The 20,490-nt window shown below is 43.9% G+C and overlaps 1 protein-coding gene across 1 annotated transcript in view; it reads right to left on the bottom strand.

Annotated features, from left to right (window-relative positions):
- The window catches only part of Akain1 (A-kinase anchor inhibitor 1), a 58,065-nt gene extending 45,541 nt beyond the window's left edge, over positions 1-12,524 (bottom strand). The window contains exons 1-3 of the mRNA XM_063232032.1: positions 12,454-12,524; positions 12,211-12,366; positions 11,790-11,953 (exon numbers count right to left, since the gene is read on the bottom strand). Of these exons, the coding sequence (XP_063088102.1) occupies positions 11,790-11,953; positions 12,211-12,366; positions 12,454-12,524 (391 nt within the window). The remainder of the gene's footprint in view (positions 1-11,789; positions 11,954-12,210; positions 12,367-12,453) is intronic.
- Between the last annotated feature and the right edge of the window lie 7,966 nt (positions 12,525-20,490).

Consider the following 20,490-nt stretch of genomic DNA (forward strand, 5'->3'; position numbering starts at 1 on the left):
ATAATATGGGATCCATGAATAAAGAAAATCTACTGTATCACATAAACTTCAATCAAAAGGAATCTGGAATTACTGTCAGTCAAAACAGACGAAAGGCTGTGGGAACAAGGAAAGATACCGCCTAAGAAAGGATCAACTCACCAGGAAGGAACAGTGAAATAGAAGGGCTCAGCTACACGGAACCAAAAATAATCGGAAAGAGGAGTAGGGACGCCCGAAATTTTAGCCAAAAGCTCTAGGACTCCTCTCTCAGGAATTAATGGATCAAGGAGAGCAAATATCAGATGTAGAAAAGAAGAACAATTTCAACTGAAGCAAAATGACATCTATAAAAAAATCCGTCCTCCCCAAAAAAGCAAAATATACATTCTTTGCAAGGACTTCTGAAACATTCACCACAATAGACTATATAGTGGCTCATAAACATGTGTTAATTTACAACAATTGAAGTCATTCTTAGAAGGTTTACTCGCTTTAAATTCTATGACGAACTTAAACTAGAAATTTATGACAGAAACATACCTGGGGAATCCTCAAATAAGTGGAAACTAAGTAACACACTTCTAAATGATTGTAGTGCTCAAAAAGCCAAAAAGCAATCTTATTCCTAGTGGCTGTGCCCTCAAAAAAGGAAATACTTAGAAACAAGTTTAATAAAGGCAGTGAGCTATTTCTATAATACAAATAACAAAATGCTGATGAAAGAAACTGAAGACAGTCATGCATGGGGTGTGTGCCTCTCTTCTACTGAAGAGGCTGAGACAGGAGGTTTTCTTGAGCTCAAGAGTCCAAGGATAGCCTAGCCAGCATAGTGAGATTCCATTTAAAGAGGACAAGGAGGAAGAAGAAGAGGAATCTCATTTTAATCAATTGGAAGAATTAATATTTTTAAATGCTCTTACTATTCAACTGATCTGCAGATTCAATGTAATTCCTATGAAAATGCCAATGCCATTCTTTCCAGAGCTAGAAAAATCATTTCTGAAAACTATCTAAAACCACAAAAGACAACAAATAGCCAAAGCATTCTTAACAAATAGAAAAGTCATCACAATACTTGACTTCAAAACATACAACAAAGGTATAGTAATTGAAACAGCATGGTTGGCATATAAAACCAATATATACACCTATGAAACATGACAAAGATCTCAGAAATAAATCCATACATTTTCAGGTAACTGATTTTTGACAGAGACATTAAGATAATACTTTTGGTGAAAGGACAACTTTTTCAATAAAAGTGCTAGGAAAATTGGATTCCATGTTCACGTCTCCACATGAAAGAAAGAAAGAAAGAAAGAAAGAAAGAAAGAAAGAAAGAAAGAAAGAAAGAAACCCTAAACTCCTACCTCTCACTCAGATCAAAATAACTTGAAAATGTATCAAAGACTTACATGTAGGACTCAAAACTCTTAGAAGGACACACAGCAAAAATGCTCTAGTGCATTGATCTGGGCAAAGAATTTCTGGATACAACCCCAAAAGTACAAGCAATAAAAGGAAGACTTGACAAATGAGATTCTGTGTAGCAAATAAAACCATCAGTGAGTGAAAAGACGGCCTACAGAACAGGAGGAAATATTTGCAAACTACTCACCTGGCAAATAATAAATAATGACACTCTAGCAGGAACTCAAAAAACAGCAACAAAAATAAATGCAATTTTTAAAGTGAGCAAATGATCTGAATAAACGCTGTTCAAAAGAAGATACACAAATGCCCAACAAATACATGAAAAAAACCTCAATATCCTTAACCATCAGGGAAGCACAAATCATATGCACAGTGAGATAGAATCTCACCCCAGTTAAAATCACTGTTAAGACAAAAGAACAAAAAAAAATGCTATTAAGAGAAAAAGAGAAATCTTATATTCCGTTGATGAGAATATAAATTAGCATAACCAGCAAAGAGAATATTTTGAAGTTTCAGCAAAATACTAATACTAGATGTACTGCACAATCCAGCCATCCCACTTCTAGGTGTGGAGTCAAAGAAAACGAAGCCCAGGGGCTGGGGATTTCGCTCAGTGGCATAAGTGCCTGCCTTGCAAGCAGGCAGTCGTGAGTTCAATCCCCGGTACCGGAAAAACGAAAAACACACAAAAAAAAAAAAAAAAGAAAGAAAGAAAGAAAGAAAGAAAGAAAGAAAGAAAGAAAGAAAGAAAGAAAGAAAGAAAATGAAGCCCACACAGAGAGAAGCCTGCGCTCACCTTTCTATATGCTCTGCTCAGCATGGCCAAGATAAGTGCCCCACAGTGGACAAATGGTAAAAAAGTGTGATACCTGGGGAGGTGCTTTATTTGCCCATAAAAAATAATTACATCCTGGTGTTCACAGCCCGACAGATAAAATGGGAGGACACTGTGTAAAGTGAAGCGAGCTACACAGAAAGAACCGCAGGGCCTTCGCACCCTCCTCTGTGGAAGCTCAGGCTCAGGTGGTCTCCGTGCAGACTGGCGTTACTCAGGGCGGGGAGGGGACAATGGGGTGCGGTGGAGATCAGGAGGCCAGGGTGAGGCGGGCAGCAGGGAAGCGCCCACGGCGGGCAGCGCAGCGCGATGGATTAAAATAAAAAGCATAAATGAAGAGACAAAACGTCCGTTATCTTAACTTCATCACTGTACACTGTGTGGATGTTTCAAATGTCACACTGCTCCCATAGATATGTATAATTATTACAGTGTCAAATAAACAGTAAATAATGCCAGGGGTCTGGGAAGATGGCAGAGCGGTAAGCATAACTAAAAAGCCTCTGAGAGAAGCAGCGCAGAGGCTGGGATGCAGCATTCTGGAGAAGGAAAGGCAGGAAAGACGTAGCTCCCCGTGACCCAGAAGAAACTAGAGTGAGAACTGAGGCCCACAGAAAGAATTTCAAAGAAGAAAAACCTCAACAGAAGAAGGCGGTAGCTGGCGGCCCCTCACCAGAGCCGGTCCCGCTGGGCCAGAGCACTGTTGGAACCGGAGATGCACAGGCTCAGCAAAGCTGGTGGCGGGCCGGCCTGAAGGCCTTGGTGGGGAGATGTGAGGGCAGCAGGGGGCAGCGCCCCAGAGAGCTGCGACTCAGCACACTGCCCGGTTCCCGCCGCTTCCACTCACCAGAGCCGCGGTTACTCTGGGCTGCAGGCACACCGAGGTCAGGGATCGGTGAGACAAGGGGGAGCCGGTAGGGGACCTGCAGGACCTGCGGTGAGTGTCGGAATAAAACTTTTCCACGGAAAGGGAACGACATCTTGGAACCGGGCAGGACTGGCAGAGACAAGGTACTGCAGAGACTTCAGTCAGTTGTTCCTTCCCAGACGGGATTGGTGAGAGATGCTTGGCCTGGGTCACGCCCCTGGCCGGGAACCAGCAGGGTGTCCCAGAGCAATTCCCTATGCTCTGCAAACACTAAAGTGGGGTGAAGGTCTGGGCGGGCTGGCTGACCTGGAGGGGGGGCAGCAGACACAGACCGTATTTGCACTTCAATAACACACTGGAGTAGGCAGGGTCACCTAGCCAGCATGCTTCAGAAGAAACAGAATCAGCAACAACAAAAAAAAGGGGGGGACTGGGGCTTTCTTTGTAAACCTGTATGGAAGAAACAAAAAATATGAGAAGAAACAATAAGAAAAGGCCCCAGCCCCCAAACCTGAGAACAGTGATCCAAGGAAGGCAAATACAAAAGAGACCAAGGAAAGCAAACATGCAATATCAGACATCAATAGACATAAAGAAATATATGGAGGACCTCATAGATGAGTTCAAAAGGGAAATATTTAACCAAGTAAAGCAAGATATAAATAGATTAATAAAAGAAATGCTAAACACCTCTCAAGAAGACCCAGATGGAAGAATGGGGGAACATAAACAAAGGAAATAACCATTTGATGAAGAATATAAAGAAAACCTAGAATACATGAAGCAGATTCAAAGAGATTACCAGGAAATTAAAAACTCCATTGAAAGCTGGCAAAACTGCTTGAAAGAAACTAAGGATAGATTATCCAAACTGGAGGACAGGTTTGCAATGTGGGATTATGAAAGGAAAAACTTTAAAAATAACAAGGAAACAAGAAGGAATAATACAAAGGCTAGAAGACAACAAGAGGATCTATAACTGAGAATAAACAACGTGAATGAAGAAGCAGGGGAACAAACAAAGGAACTACAAAGGCTATTCACAGAAATAAATAAGGAAAACTTCCCAAACATAGGAAAAGGAAATGATATACAGGTATATAAGTCCCCAGCCACCTAAACCCAAAACAGAGCCACACCCAGGCATATAATAAGATCTGGGGCTGGGGATTTAGCTCAGCGGCATAAGCGCCTGCCTTGCAAGCAGGCAGTCATGAGTTCGATCCCTGGTACCGATAAAAAGGAAAAAGACAAAATAAATAAATAAATAATCAAGATCCCAGAAATTCAATATAAGAACAGAATATTAAAAGCTGTTAGAGATAAGAAACAGATCACCTATAAAGGAAAGCCAATCAGAATTATGGCAGACTTCTCGACACAAACCATCAAGTCAAGAAGAGCTTGGAGAGAAATATTCCAAGTCCTGAAAGAAAATAACCTCCATCCCAGATTGATATACCCTGAAAAACTGTCTCTAGAAATTAATGGAGAAACAAGATCCTTCCAAGACAAAGAATTGGGGAAATTCTCAACCACCAATCCAGCTCTACAGAGAATACTGCAGGGCATTCTAGAGAGAGAGAAAAGTACCAGGATTCCAGGAACAGTGGCAGAGAGTCCTCAATGGATGGAGCAGAAAGTAGAATGAAAAAGACAAGCAGACAACTAATGGCAAGCAAAGAGCATAACAGAAATGAGGCAGAGAAGGTTGGTTATAAACTCTAATATAGACGGCCTTGATACACTAAATTAAAAAATAAGAGACTCACAGGTAGAGCAGATCAGGAGGTAGGGTCCACTGAGATGCTCTTTATAGAAAATATAATTAACCTGAAAAAGGGTACATGGACTGAAAATCAAATATGGGAAAACAGTGCTCTATGGGACAGGGAGCCAGAGAGTAATAGAGGCAATTAGAACAGTATTTGTGGATAGGTTGGAAAGACAGGCTTTAATATGTAAAGGAATATAATTAGAGATCAAGTCCAGGAGGGAGAAGGTTTGGAACCACTTAGGTAAATAGCAGGTTGCCCCCCTCCAATTTAAAACCGAGGGTCTAGGTGAGACCCAAAAACACACAGTGCACCCTGGGGAAGTGAAAGGCGGCGGAATGGTCTTTAAAAAGATGGCAGAAGATATTGTTAATAGTGTATCAAGAATTAAAACCCATAATACTCGCACCACTCTGCTTATATAGATTTTATTCTGTCCCAGTTTGTCTACTTGCATTAGATTTGAGGACACAGACAGCTACCCCAAAAACACCAGGATATAGCACAGTAATCATCTGTAATTTCCTATTAACTTAAGTTGGAGCCCTGTATAAATTATACTGGTTTATCATGACGGATCTTAGTTAAATTTGGTTTGTTTGATTGCTGTTTGGTATTGACAGATTTTATTCAAAACTTATATGATTGATAGTATCAAGTCTGAGAGTTTTAGCAATTACACTGAAGATGACAAGACTCACTGTGATACCCATTCTGGCTTGATTACTACCTGGTTTTGAAGTTTTATACTGCATACAAAATTGTTTTTGTTAATACTGTTATGTACTGATATATTCAATTATACTATGTCTGATGATATAGCTAATTCTATTGAAGATAACAAGAGACAACACAGTAACCATGGTAGAACCCCTTGTACAGTGGTTTTATATGTCTTTTTCATTTCATATGTTTATAGGAATATGTTTTGTTTTGTCTTGCTTTGTTTTGTTCCTCCCTCTAATATAGAAAGGATAGAAATACATGTTAAGACTCATGCATGCATAGAACCAATGAACAGTTTATGAGAACTGACCTTATGACACATGACGAAGTGAACAAATACTGTGAAGAAAAAGAGACACTGCAGTACCCAGTGCTGATCCAGGAGTATCATAATATGAAACCCAGCAATACTATTATTCTTTGCAGAGTTGTTTTCTATTGAAGAGAACTGGTTGCAGTGTCGCTGTTTGAAACCCCACTTTATATGCTCCATTTTTTTGTCTTGAATTTGTAAGAGGACAATATGTAAATATTAACTAGTGATTTCTTACTGTTTATTCTTTCTTTGAAAGTATGTATTATTTCTACCCATTTTCTGTTTTGTTTAGTCTTTCTTTAAATAAAATTTTAAAAAATTTTAAATTAAATTAAAAAAATAAAAAACAAATAATTACAGATGCGGCCACTCAGTGGCAGAGTCCTCTTTAGCATGTGCAAGGCCAGAATTCAATACATAAAAATAAATAAATCACATTTTTAACATCAACCCTCAAACCCCTCATTGAGCTAAATGTGAAATCGTTAAGCATTTAGAAGAAAGTATGTGAGAAAAATCTTCAGGAGCTGGGGTTAGGCCAAGGTCTTAGATAAGACATTAAAATTACAATCTATTTAAAAATAATGCCAGACTTCATTGAAATTAAAGAATTGTACTCTGGGGGGAAAATGATAGGATTCAAAGAATGAAAACTTCAGCAACAAACTGAGGGAAAATTTGTAAATGATACACTTGACAGCAGAGTATATTCAGAATATATAAAGAACTCTGAAAAGTCAATATTAAGCAAACAACATTCTCACCTCCAAAATAATATACAAATGATTTGAACCTATACTTCATCAAAGAAACTATAAATGTGGCAAACAAGCTCCTGAAGACAAGGTCCAAATCATTAGTCATTAGGGAAATGCAAATTACAGCCACAGTGAACACCAGGAAACACCTCACAGGACGACCAGGGAACAGAACAAGTGAGAGTCCCATATACTGCAGGCGGTGGGGTAGACGGCATCATTCTCCAGAGAGCAGCCAAGCATGGCTTTGTGTAAGACCCAGGAGTTCCAAGCCCACACATTTACCCTAGACTAAAAAAACCTGGACACACACACACACACACACACACACACACACACACACACACACGGAGGCTTCATTAACACGCCTTACCCATAACCACCTAGACTGGAAACAACCTAAATGTCTTTCCAAGGGAAACGGAATAAGAAATTTTGCATACATCACACAGTGGAGTACCACTCAGCAATAAAAAGCAGTGACCTCTGAACACCGGCCACTCTCTACCCTGAGGGACAGAAGTTAATCACAAAAGGTTACACGTTACACGCCAGGCTCAAATGGCTATTTACCCCCTCCCCATTCATATATATAAACCCTAACCTAAGGTGATGGTGTTGGGAGGTGAACGCCTCTGGGAGGTGATTATGTCAGTGGGCAGCATTGTCATGCAAAGGATTAATGAAAGAGACCCAACAGAGAGAGAGACAGAGAGAGAAGGAGAAAGAGAGAGAAAGAGAAAGAGCTCTCACCCTTCTGTCATGGGAAGTTAGGGTTATAAGTCACTTAGTCTATCATATTTTGGTAGCAGCACCAATAGGCTAAGACCCTCCATAATCCCACTCAAATGACATTCTTGGAAAAGCAAATCTTTAGAAATACAAAACAAACCAATGGTAACCAGGGGTCATGGGTAGGTAAGGATTTAACTACAAAGAAAAACATTAATGTGATGAAATTGTTCTATGGTCATTACATGAATCTATGCATGTGTTAAATGCATAGGACAGGGGCCAGGGATATGGCTTGGTGGCACAGTGCCCGCCTGGCAAGCATGAGATGCTGAATTAGATTCCCAGTACCAACAAAACAAACCAAAACACTCATAGAACTATATACTAAAAAGTCAACTTTGTTGCACATTAAAAAAAAAACAACAACATTATTTTCCAGTACAGACTTTGAACATGCCAGGCAAGTGCTCTGTCACTGAGCTACATCCTCAGATAAAACAACGCTAGCGGAGGAAAATGTACCAAGTATGCAGAGAATAAAGCTTACAGGACTGCCTGCCATGCAATTCATTCGTCAGCCTCCCAGTAGTTGGTAGGAGACTGATATAAATGAGTAAAAGCTATGAATATTTTCTTAACATTAATAGCTTTCCCTAGAAATATAGATGCTAAATGCTCTTCAAGAATAGACATTAGGGCCTGAGTGTCTAACTGCTTACAATTATACCAGTTTTATATCCTCATGAAATCCATGTTCTCACACTCACCTGACTTACATGAAAGAGGAGAAAGATGTGTGTTGATTAGCACCTGACTTGAAGCAAATTCAAAAGGTCCAATACACATTACACCCATCTGTAAAAGCCGCACAACATCCCTAAAATAGGTAGGAATTGCTGGGGGAGGGCATGTCCACCCACACTGTGTCTCATTCCCTCTTCTTTACTGGCCTTGCCTGAAGACGGGAGTTACTAATTTTTCTGTTCAGTATCTGAAGTCTTTTAGTTGAAAACAAGTCACCGAGATGCCCTGGGGTTCGGCCAGCGACTACCCTGAGGTTCTCTTCTATCCACTGTCAACTTTAACACCATTGCTCAGTGGGCTTGCTTCCTTCTTCCACTTGGACTTGGTCTATAAATAGTTCAGAATGCCCTGATGTGCCCCCCACTCACATACACACACACACTTACATACATAGCATGCACAAAGGACATGCATCTCTTCTCCTCACTGCTTACCCTCTACATGGAAGCTTCTCCCTGACCACAGACTATATAATCTGGGTCAGTTTAGAGTTGTGAGTGGAGACCAAAGCACTTGTCCACACTGGCTCTGTCACCTTCCTGCCTTTGGTGCTGGTCCTGTTGATCTCCTCCCATTTCACTAGGAAGCTGCTCTGTCCCTCTGGGGCCATGGCAGGAGAGGGATAAGGAAGCTTAAGGAAAGGAAGCCAGGGGCTTCCCTTTAATCTCTGGTCTATGCCATGTGCCCCAACATGGCTTTACCTCTATTTAGGGACAGTCCTCCTAGAGAATTCCACAGGCTTCACTCTTCCTTTAACGTATCAATTCCACACAACTCCTATAGGGGCCAGCAGTAAATGACAGGTCCACCTATCTAAATCCGTGAAAAATTAAGTCATGACCTGTTCCTTGAAAGAGTTTAAACATTGGTTTGGATAAAGTTAAAATCCTTCTAAATTAATGTCGGATAAAGAGAGGAATGCACAGAGGTGAGCTGCAGGCCCTACCCAGAAAACCACCCAGAGATCCGCCCCAACTTCAGCGGAATTCCACAGAGACCATAGAGGACGGCAGCAAGAGAATGCCATTATATTCGACAGTGTGTGATGAAAGAGAATTCCAGCGAGTGTTATGGGAAGCCCCAGCCCAATTCCCCCTCAGCGCCTTGTGTTTCTGGACTGCAACATGCATGAGTCTCTATCACTGTCCACCCTTACCTGAAGGTGAGCAAAGGATGATTGAGAGGCAAGCCAGTTAGCTGAGGCAGGGCCAGAACTACAGCTCAGGCTTCTGAGTTGCTTTTGTTACAAAAGCTACAATGTCATTGGAAGGGAACACTGGGTTGTGGTGCCTACTGACCCAACTCTATGCAGGGTCCTTTGCTACCATTGTTATGTGAAGCCCTTTGTTAGTTTTGGAGCGCTCTTGCTCTTAGCACGTAGTTTGCTCCTTCCCTTCTTGAGTGTGTCTTTAGCTTACAGGAAAAGTTCTTTCTCTTAATTGATACAAAACATCTGGATTGTCAGAATACAGAGACCTACAAGAGCCATGTGCTAAAAATGGTAGTGCAATGCTAAAAATCTAGCAGAGTTCAAAAAACAAATTCTTCATCCTAATTTCTTTCCGAATAATAGCACAGTATTATTGGAAAACATTCAAGCAATACTAGGGAGGTAAGTTAACATGGTATTCCTTTTCTGATTGCACCCACAATGCTTAGCATTTTTTCAAGAAAACCTCAAATTGAAGAAACATTTTTAAAAACTTTCCCCTCTTTTGCCCCCTTTCCCATTCCAATCAGCTCGGCCAGCTTCCGGTGATGAATCCTGTTTACTCTCCCACACCGACACGAGCCCTAGTACCAAAGTAGGACGGGAAACAGAAAAAGCGACAGCCCGGTGCACATCGCTGTTTTAAAACACATGAGCCTGGCGGGCGTGTGGTGCTCGCCTGTAAGCCCAGCGTTCAGGAGGCTGAGGCAGCAGGATTCTTGTGAGCGCAAGGCCAGCCCAAACTGTATAGCGAGACCTGTCTCAAAGAGCCAAAACAAAGCCACAACAGAAGAAATACGTCAGCCCCGTCCGAAAACTCACTGCCATTCCCTCCACCAAAGATCACACTTAGGAAATGCCAGGTACCAGGGCCCTGTCACCCACCCTCTGGCTACTCTGACTTCCAACCAAGAAGCAGCGACCCCTAAATTAAGTGCAGCTGGTGGGGGACATTTTAGACAGAAGCCGAGGTCAGACAACTCCAGCCCATCCCAGGAAGGCTGTCTGGAGTCGCCTGTTGGGGGACAGGGGTAGAAACAGGGTCTGTGGTTCTCATCTCGCAGGGTCACGGGCGATCAATGAACGCGTTAAGTGCTTTACAAATGCACGGAAGAGCTGGGGTCGGGGTTGTGTGCGGGCTCGGTTTCCCTCCCTGGCTCCTGAGTCCGGGTGGCTGGGTCCTTCCGTGCCTGCAGCGCCCTCTTGCCGCCCCCGAGTTATCCGGCCCCGGCAGGAGGACTCCGCACTTTTCCCGCAGCCCCTCTAAATGTCACTACCTGTGGTAAACCTCGCAGCAGACAGAAACAATCCTCTCCGCTCAGGCAGCAGCTGCAGGAGAGGGGGTAGAGGGCCGACTTCCTCTTCTCCGGTTTCGCTAATTGAATTTTTTGAAACCAGATTCAATTCTTTCCTTTCAAAAAAAAAAAAAGTGCATTGCACTCTCCTACTCGGCTGTTTGTGACCGCGACCAGGGCAAGGCAATCTTTCAAGTCAAAGACACACCAAAGCCTGAGCGCTACCCCCTCGCGGCTCTGCAACGCCTGTGTTCCACAGCAGACTTTCATCGGGAGACAGACAGACAGACAAACAGAGGGACTGAGAGACAGACAGAGACAGAGAAACTTTGTGTCGCCCGGACACAGCCCCCGTTAAAGGACCACGCCTCCCGGCGCTCCTGACTCAGCCTCCGCGCGGACACACACCCAAGGGCGCGCACCCGGACGCGCACGCACGCTCCCGCCGCCCAGCGGGTCAACCGCAGGCGAATCTGACTCTTTGCCAACTTGCAATCACGCACAGCTGCAAAGGGACCCAGGACCTTCGGCGCCGGTTCCAGAAACGACACCGCAAGCGCCAGCGGCGCCGCAGTCGCAGCCTTTGCCGCGGCCTCGGCCGGGAGTTTCGGATCCGACTGCGAACGCCCGGTCTCTCCTCCGCCCTTCGCCCCGGTCCCCCGGCCTCGCCCGCTTCGCCTCCTCGTCCTCGGGACGCACAGGGTCACTTAGCCGCTTCTGCAGAGGGGGAAGCAGAAGGAAAGAGGGTCCCGCGGAGCGGCCGGGGCGCGCTCCCCTGCGCCGCCTGCCTCGGTGCCCCGCTCCGGGCGAGGGTCCCGGCGCCCCAAGTCCCTGGGCTCCGGCGGGGCGCGGAAGAGCCGGCCGGGACCGGGCGGAGAGGGGCTGAGGCTGTCGGAGGACAGATGGGGCGGGACGGGGAGAGGGGCGACGGCGACGCGCCGGGGCTGCAACTCCGGCGCGCGCAGACGGTCCGAGCGGAGGCCTCTCCCCGCCGCCCCTGTGTCCCCGCTTCCCGGGGCACCCGCTGGGCAGCGCGGCGCGCGGCTACCTGGAACGAGCACCATGGCGCCTTCCACCGCCGCGCCCGGGCCGGGCAGCACCTCGGACAGCTCCCCGCGCGGTCCCGGCCGCGGCCCTGCGCCGCGCGCTGCTCCCCGCGCCTCCTCGGCCCGCGCGGAGGAGGGAGGAGGCGGCCGGGCCGCGCGTGCCTCCCTCGGAAGGGGACGGGGACGAGCGGGGAGCCGCCCGGCTGCCCGGCGGGGGACGGCTAATTACTTCTCGTTACCTGCTGTCCCTCGCTCCCGCGGATGCTGGACTGACATTTAAGATGAGTTTGCCTTTCTCTTTTTTCAACTCCAAGAGCTTTTACTCTAGAGTTCTGGTGTCAGCGTGGCTCCGAGGCGGGGAGGGGCTGCCGAGTCACTGGGTCCCTGGGGTCCTCCGCTCCTCTAGCCCAAGTCCAGTGCTACGCAGGCGTCACAGTGACGGTGCAAGGCGTGAGGCCCGCGGCCCCGGCAGGCCCTGAGCCCAGGTGGCAGATTGGCTTGGAGGTCATCATGTCATAGCTGTGGAGAAGCAGGGTCAGCTGGGGGCAGAGGAGTCCTTCACCATCAGAGTCGCGCAACCTGGAGTGGGATGAACCGATGGGGTGCCCTTCAAATGTCAGGTCGCCCCAGAAAACCCACCAGGAAAAAAGCACTTGAGTGCTTTACCTTCCCTCCCGCAACTGGAAACTTCCCCCGACACCCAGGAATGCCCTGAAGCTGCTGGACGCCCCACCCATCTCAGGCTCGTAAGGGATTGCTCCCTTGAAGTCCCTCTTCTCTGACCGTGTGCACAAAGCACCTCAGATGTCACCGGCCTTGCGGCTGGAGTTACAACTCGAGAGCCAGAGACATGCAGCATCCTACAGCCCACGGAGATTGATGCAAGGTGCAATGCTAGGATTAAGGGTGTGTCAGGATTAAGGTGTCAACTGCTGTGGGTGTTTGTGCAGCTGAGCAGGGTTTTCCAAGAACAAAGTGGACGGGGTCATCTCCAGCATTCTATGGAATTTCTTCACTTGCACCTCTCCCTGGAAAATATAGCAACTCTGAAAAGACAACATTTCTTAATAATTTGAATGGAGGCCATAAGTTCTACCCTTTTCTGGCAAATATAAAGCATTCAGACAGCCTTGTTGGCACTGGTTTTATTCAAAGCCATCTGATAGATTGAAAATGCAAATAGTTTTACAACCCTGGAACTACAGTTTGTACGAAGGCCTGCAGGCAGCTCAGTGTAACACAAACAGTACTTAGCTTAGCACCTGGCACAGGCACAGGCCTGGGCAGACGGGTCCTGTCTCGGCAGCAGCAGGGTGCCAGTTGGCTGGTGGGCACGGGAAAGCATTGCAGGAAAGGACCACGTCCTCTCATGTTCCAAATTCTACCAAAGCCAGGGACCAAGGTTGCTCTGCACCTTCTTTGCTTTATCGCATGGGAAGCATGAGCACCACTGGCTGAATGGCCCTCTTATGGCTGTGCCTAGATGTCCCCCCAAGACCTCAGACAGTCCAAGGGAGAGCTTTTTCAGAGGTGGCTGAACCTAGTGTGCAGTAATGGGATTGATTTATGGTGCAATGCTAGGATTAAGGGTGTGTGATTACTAAATCAGTTCATTGATTGATTTGCCCCAATCCCAGCAGCCTAGATACAATATAAAAGAGGAGAAAGATGCTGTTAAGGTCCTTTGTGGCTTTGCTACCTTCTGCCCACTGTGAGTGTTTCTCTCCTGTGAGGCCTATCTGCCACACCACCCTGCCTTGGAGCCAGCCGATGATGAACTGAATCCTCTACAACCATGAGCTAAATAAACATTTTCCCCTTTAACTTTGGATGTTAGTATTTTGTGCAGTGACAAGAAAAGTATCTTGGACAGGTCTCTGTCTTTTAATACATTTAAAAGGGTTCTCTTTTACAACTCTTATTTTTAAATGGGATTTATTCTCCTAATGCATGAGCAGCTGCTCAGGAAAAAGTTTCGTAGTAGAGAAACAGAAAAAAACAACTCAGAAATCAATCACACCCAGAGGCGGGTGCAACTCTGTGCCAATTCCTACACGTGTGACGTGGGATAAGTAATTCAACCTATCCTGTCTCATCTGCAATATGAAAACTAAGGTGCTTTGAAGATTTTGCAGAAGGATTAGCTTTGATATAGATTAATGGATCAATGAAGGGGCAGAACAGAGTCAAACTCTTTCCAGGAACCCACTGCCACCTTGGGAATAGGTGACACCCTGGGAAAAGGCAAAATACAGATCACATCTCAGTAGACTAAGGTAGGCGGTTCTGCATTTCTAACCAACTACCCCATGCAGGTGTGGCTGGGCCTGTGCGAGGCCCTGAATGGTGAGGTAACAGGTGCCCGTGCATCTTAAAAAGGAAGTGCACAGACAGGCCAGCCTCACAGCTATTCTTGTGAAATTCTGAACAAAGCAACCTGGTGGATTCTCATAGATGGCCAAGCCAGAGAGTGCCAAGATGGTAGCAGAAACAAAGGATGCTTAGAAATGGCCCCAGAGTGCTTCTGGCTATTTACCAACCTACGGTGACAGCAAGAGGTGGTGCAATCTCAGAGAAGCCAATGCAACAGGTCAAGGGCCCAGGGAAATGCTCTCAGGCCTATCCTTAGCTCCTCTGTCCTTCCTCCTGCATCCTGTCATCTGTGCTACCCAATGGCACTGGTACCTCACCAGAGGATAGTCCACTCCCCATCCACTATGTATAATACATATTATATAATGCACCTAGTACATATATAATGAATTATAATCTAACATATGATTTATAGTAGACAGAATGCATAGGTTATTCCATAGATATTTGCAGTATAAAAACATTATTACATAATATACCTTGTATGGTTAATATATTATGCATAATATGTATATTACATAAAATGTTTTATATATTGTATATTATATTGAACACACTATATTATTACATGTTATTTTCCTATTATATATAGTGATGCATATAATAAGATTATGCATAATAGATAATATATTGCAAATAAATGCATATATAACATACTGTTTACAATCTACATAATATATTACATATTGTATACAATATTTATATGTAACATTTATTTTATAATTATATCATATATCAATTATACCACAAAATTATATTTTCATATTTTTTACTTTACATATATATTTTTTGTGGGTGCTAGGAATGAATCCAGGGCCTCGCACATTAGGTAAGCACTATACCACTATACCATGAGATTGACACCCCCAAGTGTATATATATTTTTAGTTCAAGCAATTAATTTTATTCTCAATAAAACCAAATATGTTTTACAGGTCATTTTCCATATTTCATCAGTAAATTTTACACTCAGTAATAATACCTCCAATATTTACCACTGCTAAAGTCATTCTGCTGGTTTCATTTATATATCCTTATCATTCTACTAGATCTTAGAATCTACATCTGAATTTCAATGGTCAGCTTAACAGCTGACCACATAACAGGAAAATAGAGCTCCTGTGTATTCTAGCAGGACAGAAGCCTCGTCCCTGACAGAATTCCACCACGGCTGAGGCTCCCGTCCCCAGGGCAGCTCCCTGCCTTGTCTGTTCCCAGCACCTCCTCTCAGTGACTCGCTTTCTGCTCACGGAGCCATTGCATTTGCACACAGCCGCCTATCAGGGAGGCAGCCGTCACCACTGTCCACTCCAGGCTGCCTTAGACATGGTCTCGTGCTCGGTAGCAGGAATAACACTAAGATGCAAGATGGCGACCAAGCTGGAAGGGATGACCCAACCGGGGCCTGGGGATGCTGCTTCTGGGTACTCAACGCAGTGCTGAGAAGGGTCCAGGGGAGAGTGCCCCCTCATCAAACCAGCGGTTCCACCTGGAGATTTGGGAGAATTTGTTTTCAGAATGAACATGGGCACATCATGCGGTAGAATGCAAAACTCACACAACATATAAACATTAAATTAGCAGTGCCAAAGAAGTCCACATGGCCAAAAGAGCTTTGGGCTATAACTTGCAAACTTCCTCTCACCTCTATCTGTTTGCTCTTTTGTTCTTTACCCTACTGTCTGTAGAGCTTTAGTGAACAGGAAATTCTGAAACACTCTCCTCCCCTAATTATCTGTAGGGTACCTGGGCTCCAGACCACCGCTGATTCTTTCCCCTCCATACTCATTCCAGATACATTGTTCTTTCAACTACATTTTAGGATAATTTTAGCATCTCTGAGGACAACTGAAATGGGTTGAAAAGAGGCACTTTTATTCTGAAGAACTAAACCATACTTCTTTCCGAAGTGTCTTAGCTTGCAGAGTTTGAATGACTGCAGAAATGAAATATGGGAGGATTCTTCCCCATCTAAAAGCTCCTTGAAGAACACAGAGGCAAAGTAAAGCAGAGCTCAGGAAAGGAGCAAGAGAGTGTAGTGTGGAGAGGCCCAGGCATAGGAAAACTGAGGGAGGAAGAGGAAGAAGATGCTGAACGGTAATATGTTACTTTCCGGGTTTATGTCTGCAAAGGAAGTGAGGGAGAGAGAGACAGACAGAGAGAGAGAGAGAGAGAGAGAGAAGACATCATTGAAAAATAAAACAGAAGATTGGTTGAATAAAGGAAAAGAAGGCATGGACATAATGAGTGCTCCATGCTAAAAAGAATGAAGCAGAGGAAATTTTAAAGTGTTGCAGGCTGGAAGAGCACAGGGAAACATCTCCATCGGTTTGTGTTTTAGGAAGCAGTTGATGAGTCCCGCAGGCCTCTTTAAAAAGGAATATGGCATAGAAACATTTTCTGAAAGAAAAACATCCACAAAATTTTCTGTTGGAAAAAAACACATTAGAAAAGCTTAAATTTTATATTGCTTATAGAAAATGAGTTCTTTCCTGAAAAAATTCAGCTTTGGTTGGAGGCCTACTTTCTCTATCAAAGAGCGATATAGCCACACTGATTTCTGTAGAAAGAGTTCTCCCAGATTGTCGAACAAAATGACTAATTCTATCAGATAATAGAAGATGGAAAGTTGAGAAAAGACAGTATTCTAATTTGCTAGTTTTAAAGGTGCTCCATAAAGCATTCAATTCGCTCAGCACCCAATTCACCTTCAAATTGTGTCTAGACATTTTAGTTCTTTATTCAATACATTCCAGCATGCTAATCTGTTGTGTATAGACCCCACACTAAGTCAATTTCAGGAGAAAATAATTTGGAAAATAATTCAAGAGAAAAAAATGAAAGGAGAAGACAGAGGTAAAAAGAGACAGAAAAGGAGTAAGGAAAAGAAAAGAAGCAAGAAACAGAAGAAAAAAGAGGGAAAGCACATCTAAGGGAGCAAGACAGAAGACAAAAGAAAGGAGAATACTGAAATACTTAGAAAAAGCTCAAAAACAAAAGGAGAGGTCTGGCACAGTGGCACATACCTGTATTCCCTTCTACTTAGGAGACTGAGGCAGGAAGATCACAAGTTCAAGGCCAGGCTAGACCACTAAGTGAGACTCTGTTGAAAGATTTTTAAAAGTTAAAAAGGTCTAAGACTTTAGTTCAATTGTCCTAGTTCAAACACGTGTAATATCAAACAAATAACAAGAGAAAAAATAACTACAATTTTGTATTATATAATATGGTTCAGATCTAAAATTTTCCCCCCAGAAATCTCAGGTCTTAGAGGAGGGACTTTTGGGAGGGTTAGGATCATGGAGGCACTATATGCACCCGTGGGTTAATCCATTAATAAATCCCTAGCTGAATGGGCTATAAGAAGGTAGGGCTGGTCGGAGGCAGGCCATGAGGAGTGAGACCTGGGTGTACTCTTGTCCCCGCTCCTCTCTTCTCTCTCTGCTCTCTGGCTGCCATGGGTTAGGCAGTACACCTCCACCAAGCTTTCCCACCTTGTGGCAGCCAACAAGGGACTAAACCTTCCAAAACCATGAGCCATGTTAAATTATGGAGTTGGCACTCTGTCCCAGGAACCTTTGAAAAAGATTTAAGAAACCAGATGCTCTTCTCCTATCCTGTTCATTTGGGCTGTGTTTAAGAATAAATTTAATCACTGCCTTTGAAAACACTACTTTTTAAAGAAATTGTTCAGCATTCTTTACCTCAAGGCCTCAACTCAGAATCACGAGTCATTCTACAGAAATTTAGGTGCAGGAAAAGAATTGTTCTTTAGACTGTGATACCTAAATCATAACAGTAGTAACTCATTCATAACTTTTTTTATTTTTTCACTTTAAAGAAAATAAAACAGAACAGAGCAAAGCAAATCAGAACAGATTTTCAATCTTTACTTTTTAGCTTAAAAATTATCTTGAAACCAGAGAACTTCTTTACAATTTCAGTGACAGCAGAAATTTCTTGGGTATGACACAAAAGCACAAAGCCAAATTGAACTGTATCAATATTTAAAGCTTCTGCTGAAAAACTCTGATAAGAAAATGCAAAGGTAAACTATAGAGTAAAAGAAAACATTCCCAATACGGACATGTAGCATATATATTCCTAATGCTCACAGATCAATCAAACAACAACCCGAGTAAAACTTGCCAAAACATTTAAACACTTTGCAAGGAGCACAATGCTAATGGCCTAGAAGCCCTTGAAGATGTCTCAAAATCATTAGTCATCAGAGAAGTATGCAAATCAAAGCCACAGTAAGGTATCAGCTAGTTCATACAGGGCGAATTAGCAAAAATCAAAAGACTGACAAGTTCAGCTACTGAAAAGTAGAGTAGCTGGAACTCTCACGCGTGCTGGGAGAATGCAGAATGTTTCCACCATATCCATAGTTTCTGGTGCTACTAAACATATACTCATCTCAAGACCCATAGATTCCCAGGAAGTTGTAAAGAGAAATACAACTATGCCCACCAAGTACTCAAGCACGGTGGCAATAGCTTCATTCATCGAAAAGTGAAAACAACACACAAGCTACCAACGTGTGTATAGTTACATAGATTGTTGTCTTAGTTACTTTTCTCATTTCTGGGACGAAATATCAAACACCCAAAGTTAAAGGAGGAAAGGTTTATTTAGCTCACAGATTGCAGAGATTTCAGTCCATCCTCAGCTGGCTCCAAAGCAGAGTGGCTTCACAGAGCAGAAAAACTCATGGCAGCAAAAACTGCAAGAAAAGAGAAGCAACAAGCCTGTTTCTGTTGCTTACACTGTGTGCAGTCTACTGGGTTTAGGGCAGTGTCAGTTCAACCAGTGGCCTGGTCTGGCAATCACCAGAACCCTTAATCCTAGTTTAGAACTCTAGATTCAGATACCTCTGGAAAAGCTCTCTCTAAAAGCACATGGGGCTTTGGAGGGACAGACAGACACAAATCATAACTACTGAAGTATGTACCTGCAACAGCTCACATGTTGAAAGCATGCTAGGGAAAAAGAAGCCAGATAGAACAGAGTATGCACCATATGTTGCAAGTGATATGAAATTTGCAAAAAGATTAAACTGACCAATAGTCAACAGAGGGCAAACCAGCAATTGCCTGACTCTTGGAGATTTGGGAAAGTGGGTTGGGATTGATTGAGAAGGGAGATGGGGGAAGTTTTCAGAATGAGGAAATGTCCTATATCCTGGCTGTAGCAGAGGCTCTTTTAATGCATACACAAATCAGAATTCGTGGAACTGCACACTTGCAATGACTGAACTTTACTTCATATAAATTGCACTGCTCTAAAGTTGATCCTTGGTAGGGGACTTAGCTCAGTGGCAAAGTTCCTGCCTGGTAAGCACAAGGTCCTGACTTCAAGTCTTAGTACCAAAAAAATTACTCGTTTATTTATTTGTTTATTCAACCACGAGGTATGGATCTGCTAGTCTATGCTAAAGACAACAGCATATTAGAAACTGAAGGTCAGAGACATAGGATATGGGCACCCTTTAGCATCTCAGAGCCTGGTAGTGGAAAAGAGAAAGAGAACAGGAACAAGGAGGGAAGAACACGAGACCACAAAGTATGGTGGTTCATTCCTGTAATCCCACCACTTGGGAGGCTGAGGCAGAAGTTTCCAAGTGAGTTCAAGGCCAGCCTCAGCTTCATAGTGAGTTCCAGGCCAACCTGAATTTGTATCAGTGAGACCCTATCTCAAAAAACAAAAAACAGAAAACAAAAAACACTGAGACCCCACTGCAGTGGAAGTGTTTATCCAGAAATCAAAGTACAGACGAGAGCACCTGTACCAATGGAATTCCAGCGGGGGAGAAAGAAAATTAACCAAGACGAGGTCTGCATGCGAAGAAGTTAAGAGGCTGTTCTGGACTAAAAGCTGTAAGGCCACAAGTCCAGCTCTGTGAGAGCAGTGGCGGCCTTAGGTATGATGTTGGGTATCTACAGGGCAGACACTCTGCTTGTCCTATTATCCCCATATTCAGCACCCACCCCCGTCTTAGTTCCCTAGCAGCTGATCAGTGAGCACATGTTGCATGACTATGCCAACCTCCATGCGAAATTCTCTGCCTGAATTCATCTCACGTAATTCTCAGACTTGCATGTGGCAGGGGTTCTTCTTATTCATCATCACTATTCTAAAGATACAGACAGAGGTATCCAGGGATTGAGTAGCTTTACAAAAGCCCTGCAGTCAGGATGTGGAAGAGGCAGTGCACACTTCCCTGACACAAGCAGACTGATGCTTGGATGTGACAAAACCTTTGGGTGTTTCAGCAGAGGGTGGACTCAGCAGAAATGCACTAATAAAATGGAGCTTTTTGCGTAAAGC

This window comes from Cavia porcellus, unplaced genomic scaffold (genome assembly GCF_034190915.1).
Source record: "Cavia porcellus strain 051 isolate PalLab524CR breed Dunkin Hartley unplaced genomic scaffold, mCavPor4.1 scaffold_20, whole genome shotgun sequence".
NCBI classification, from domain to species: domain Eukaryota; kingdom Metazoa; phylum Chordata; class Mammalia; order Rodentia; family Caviidae; genus Cavia; species Cavia porcellus.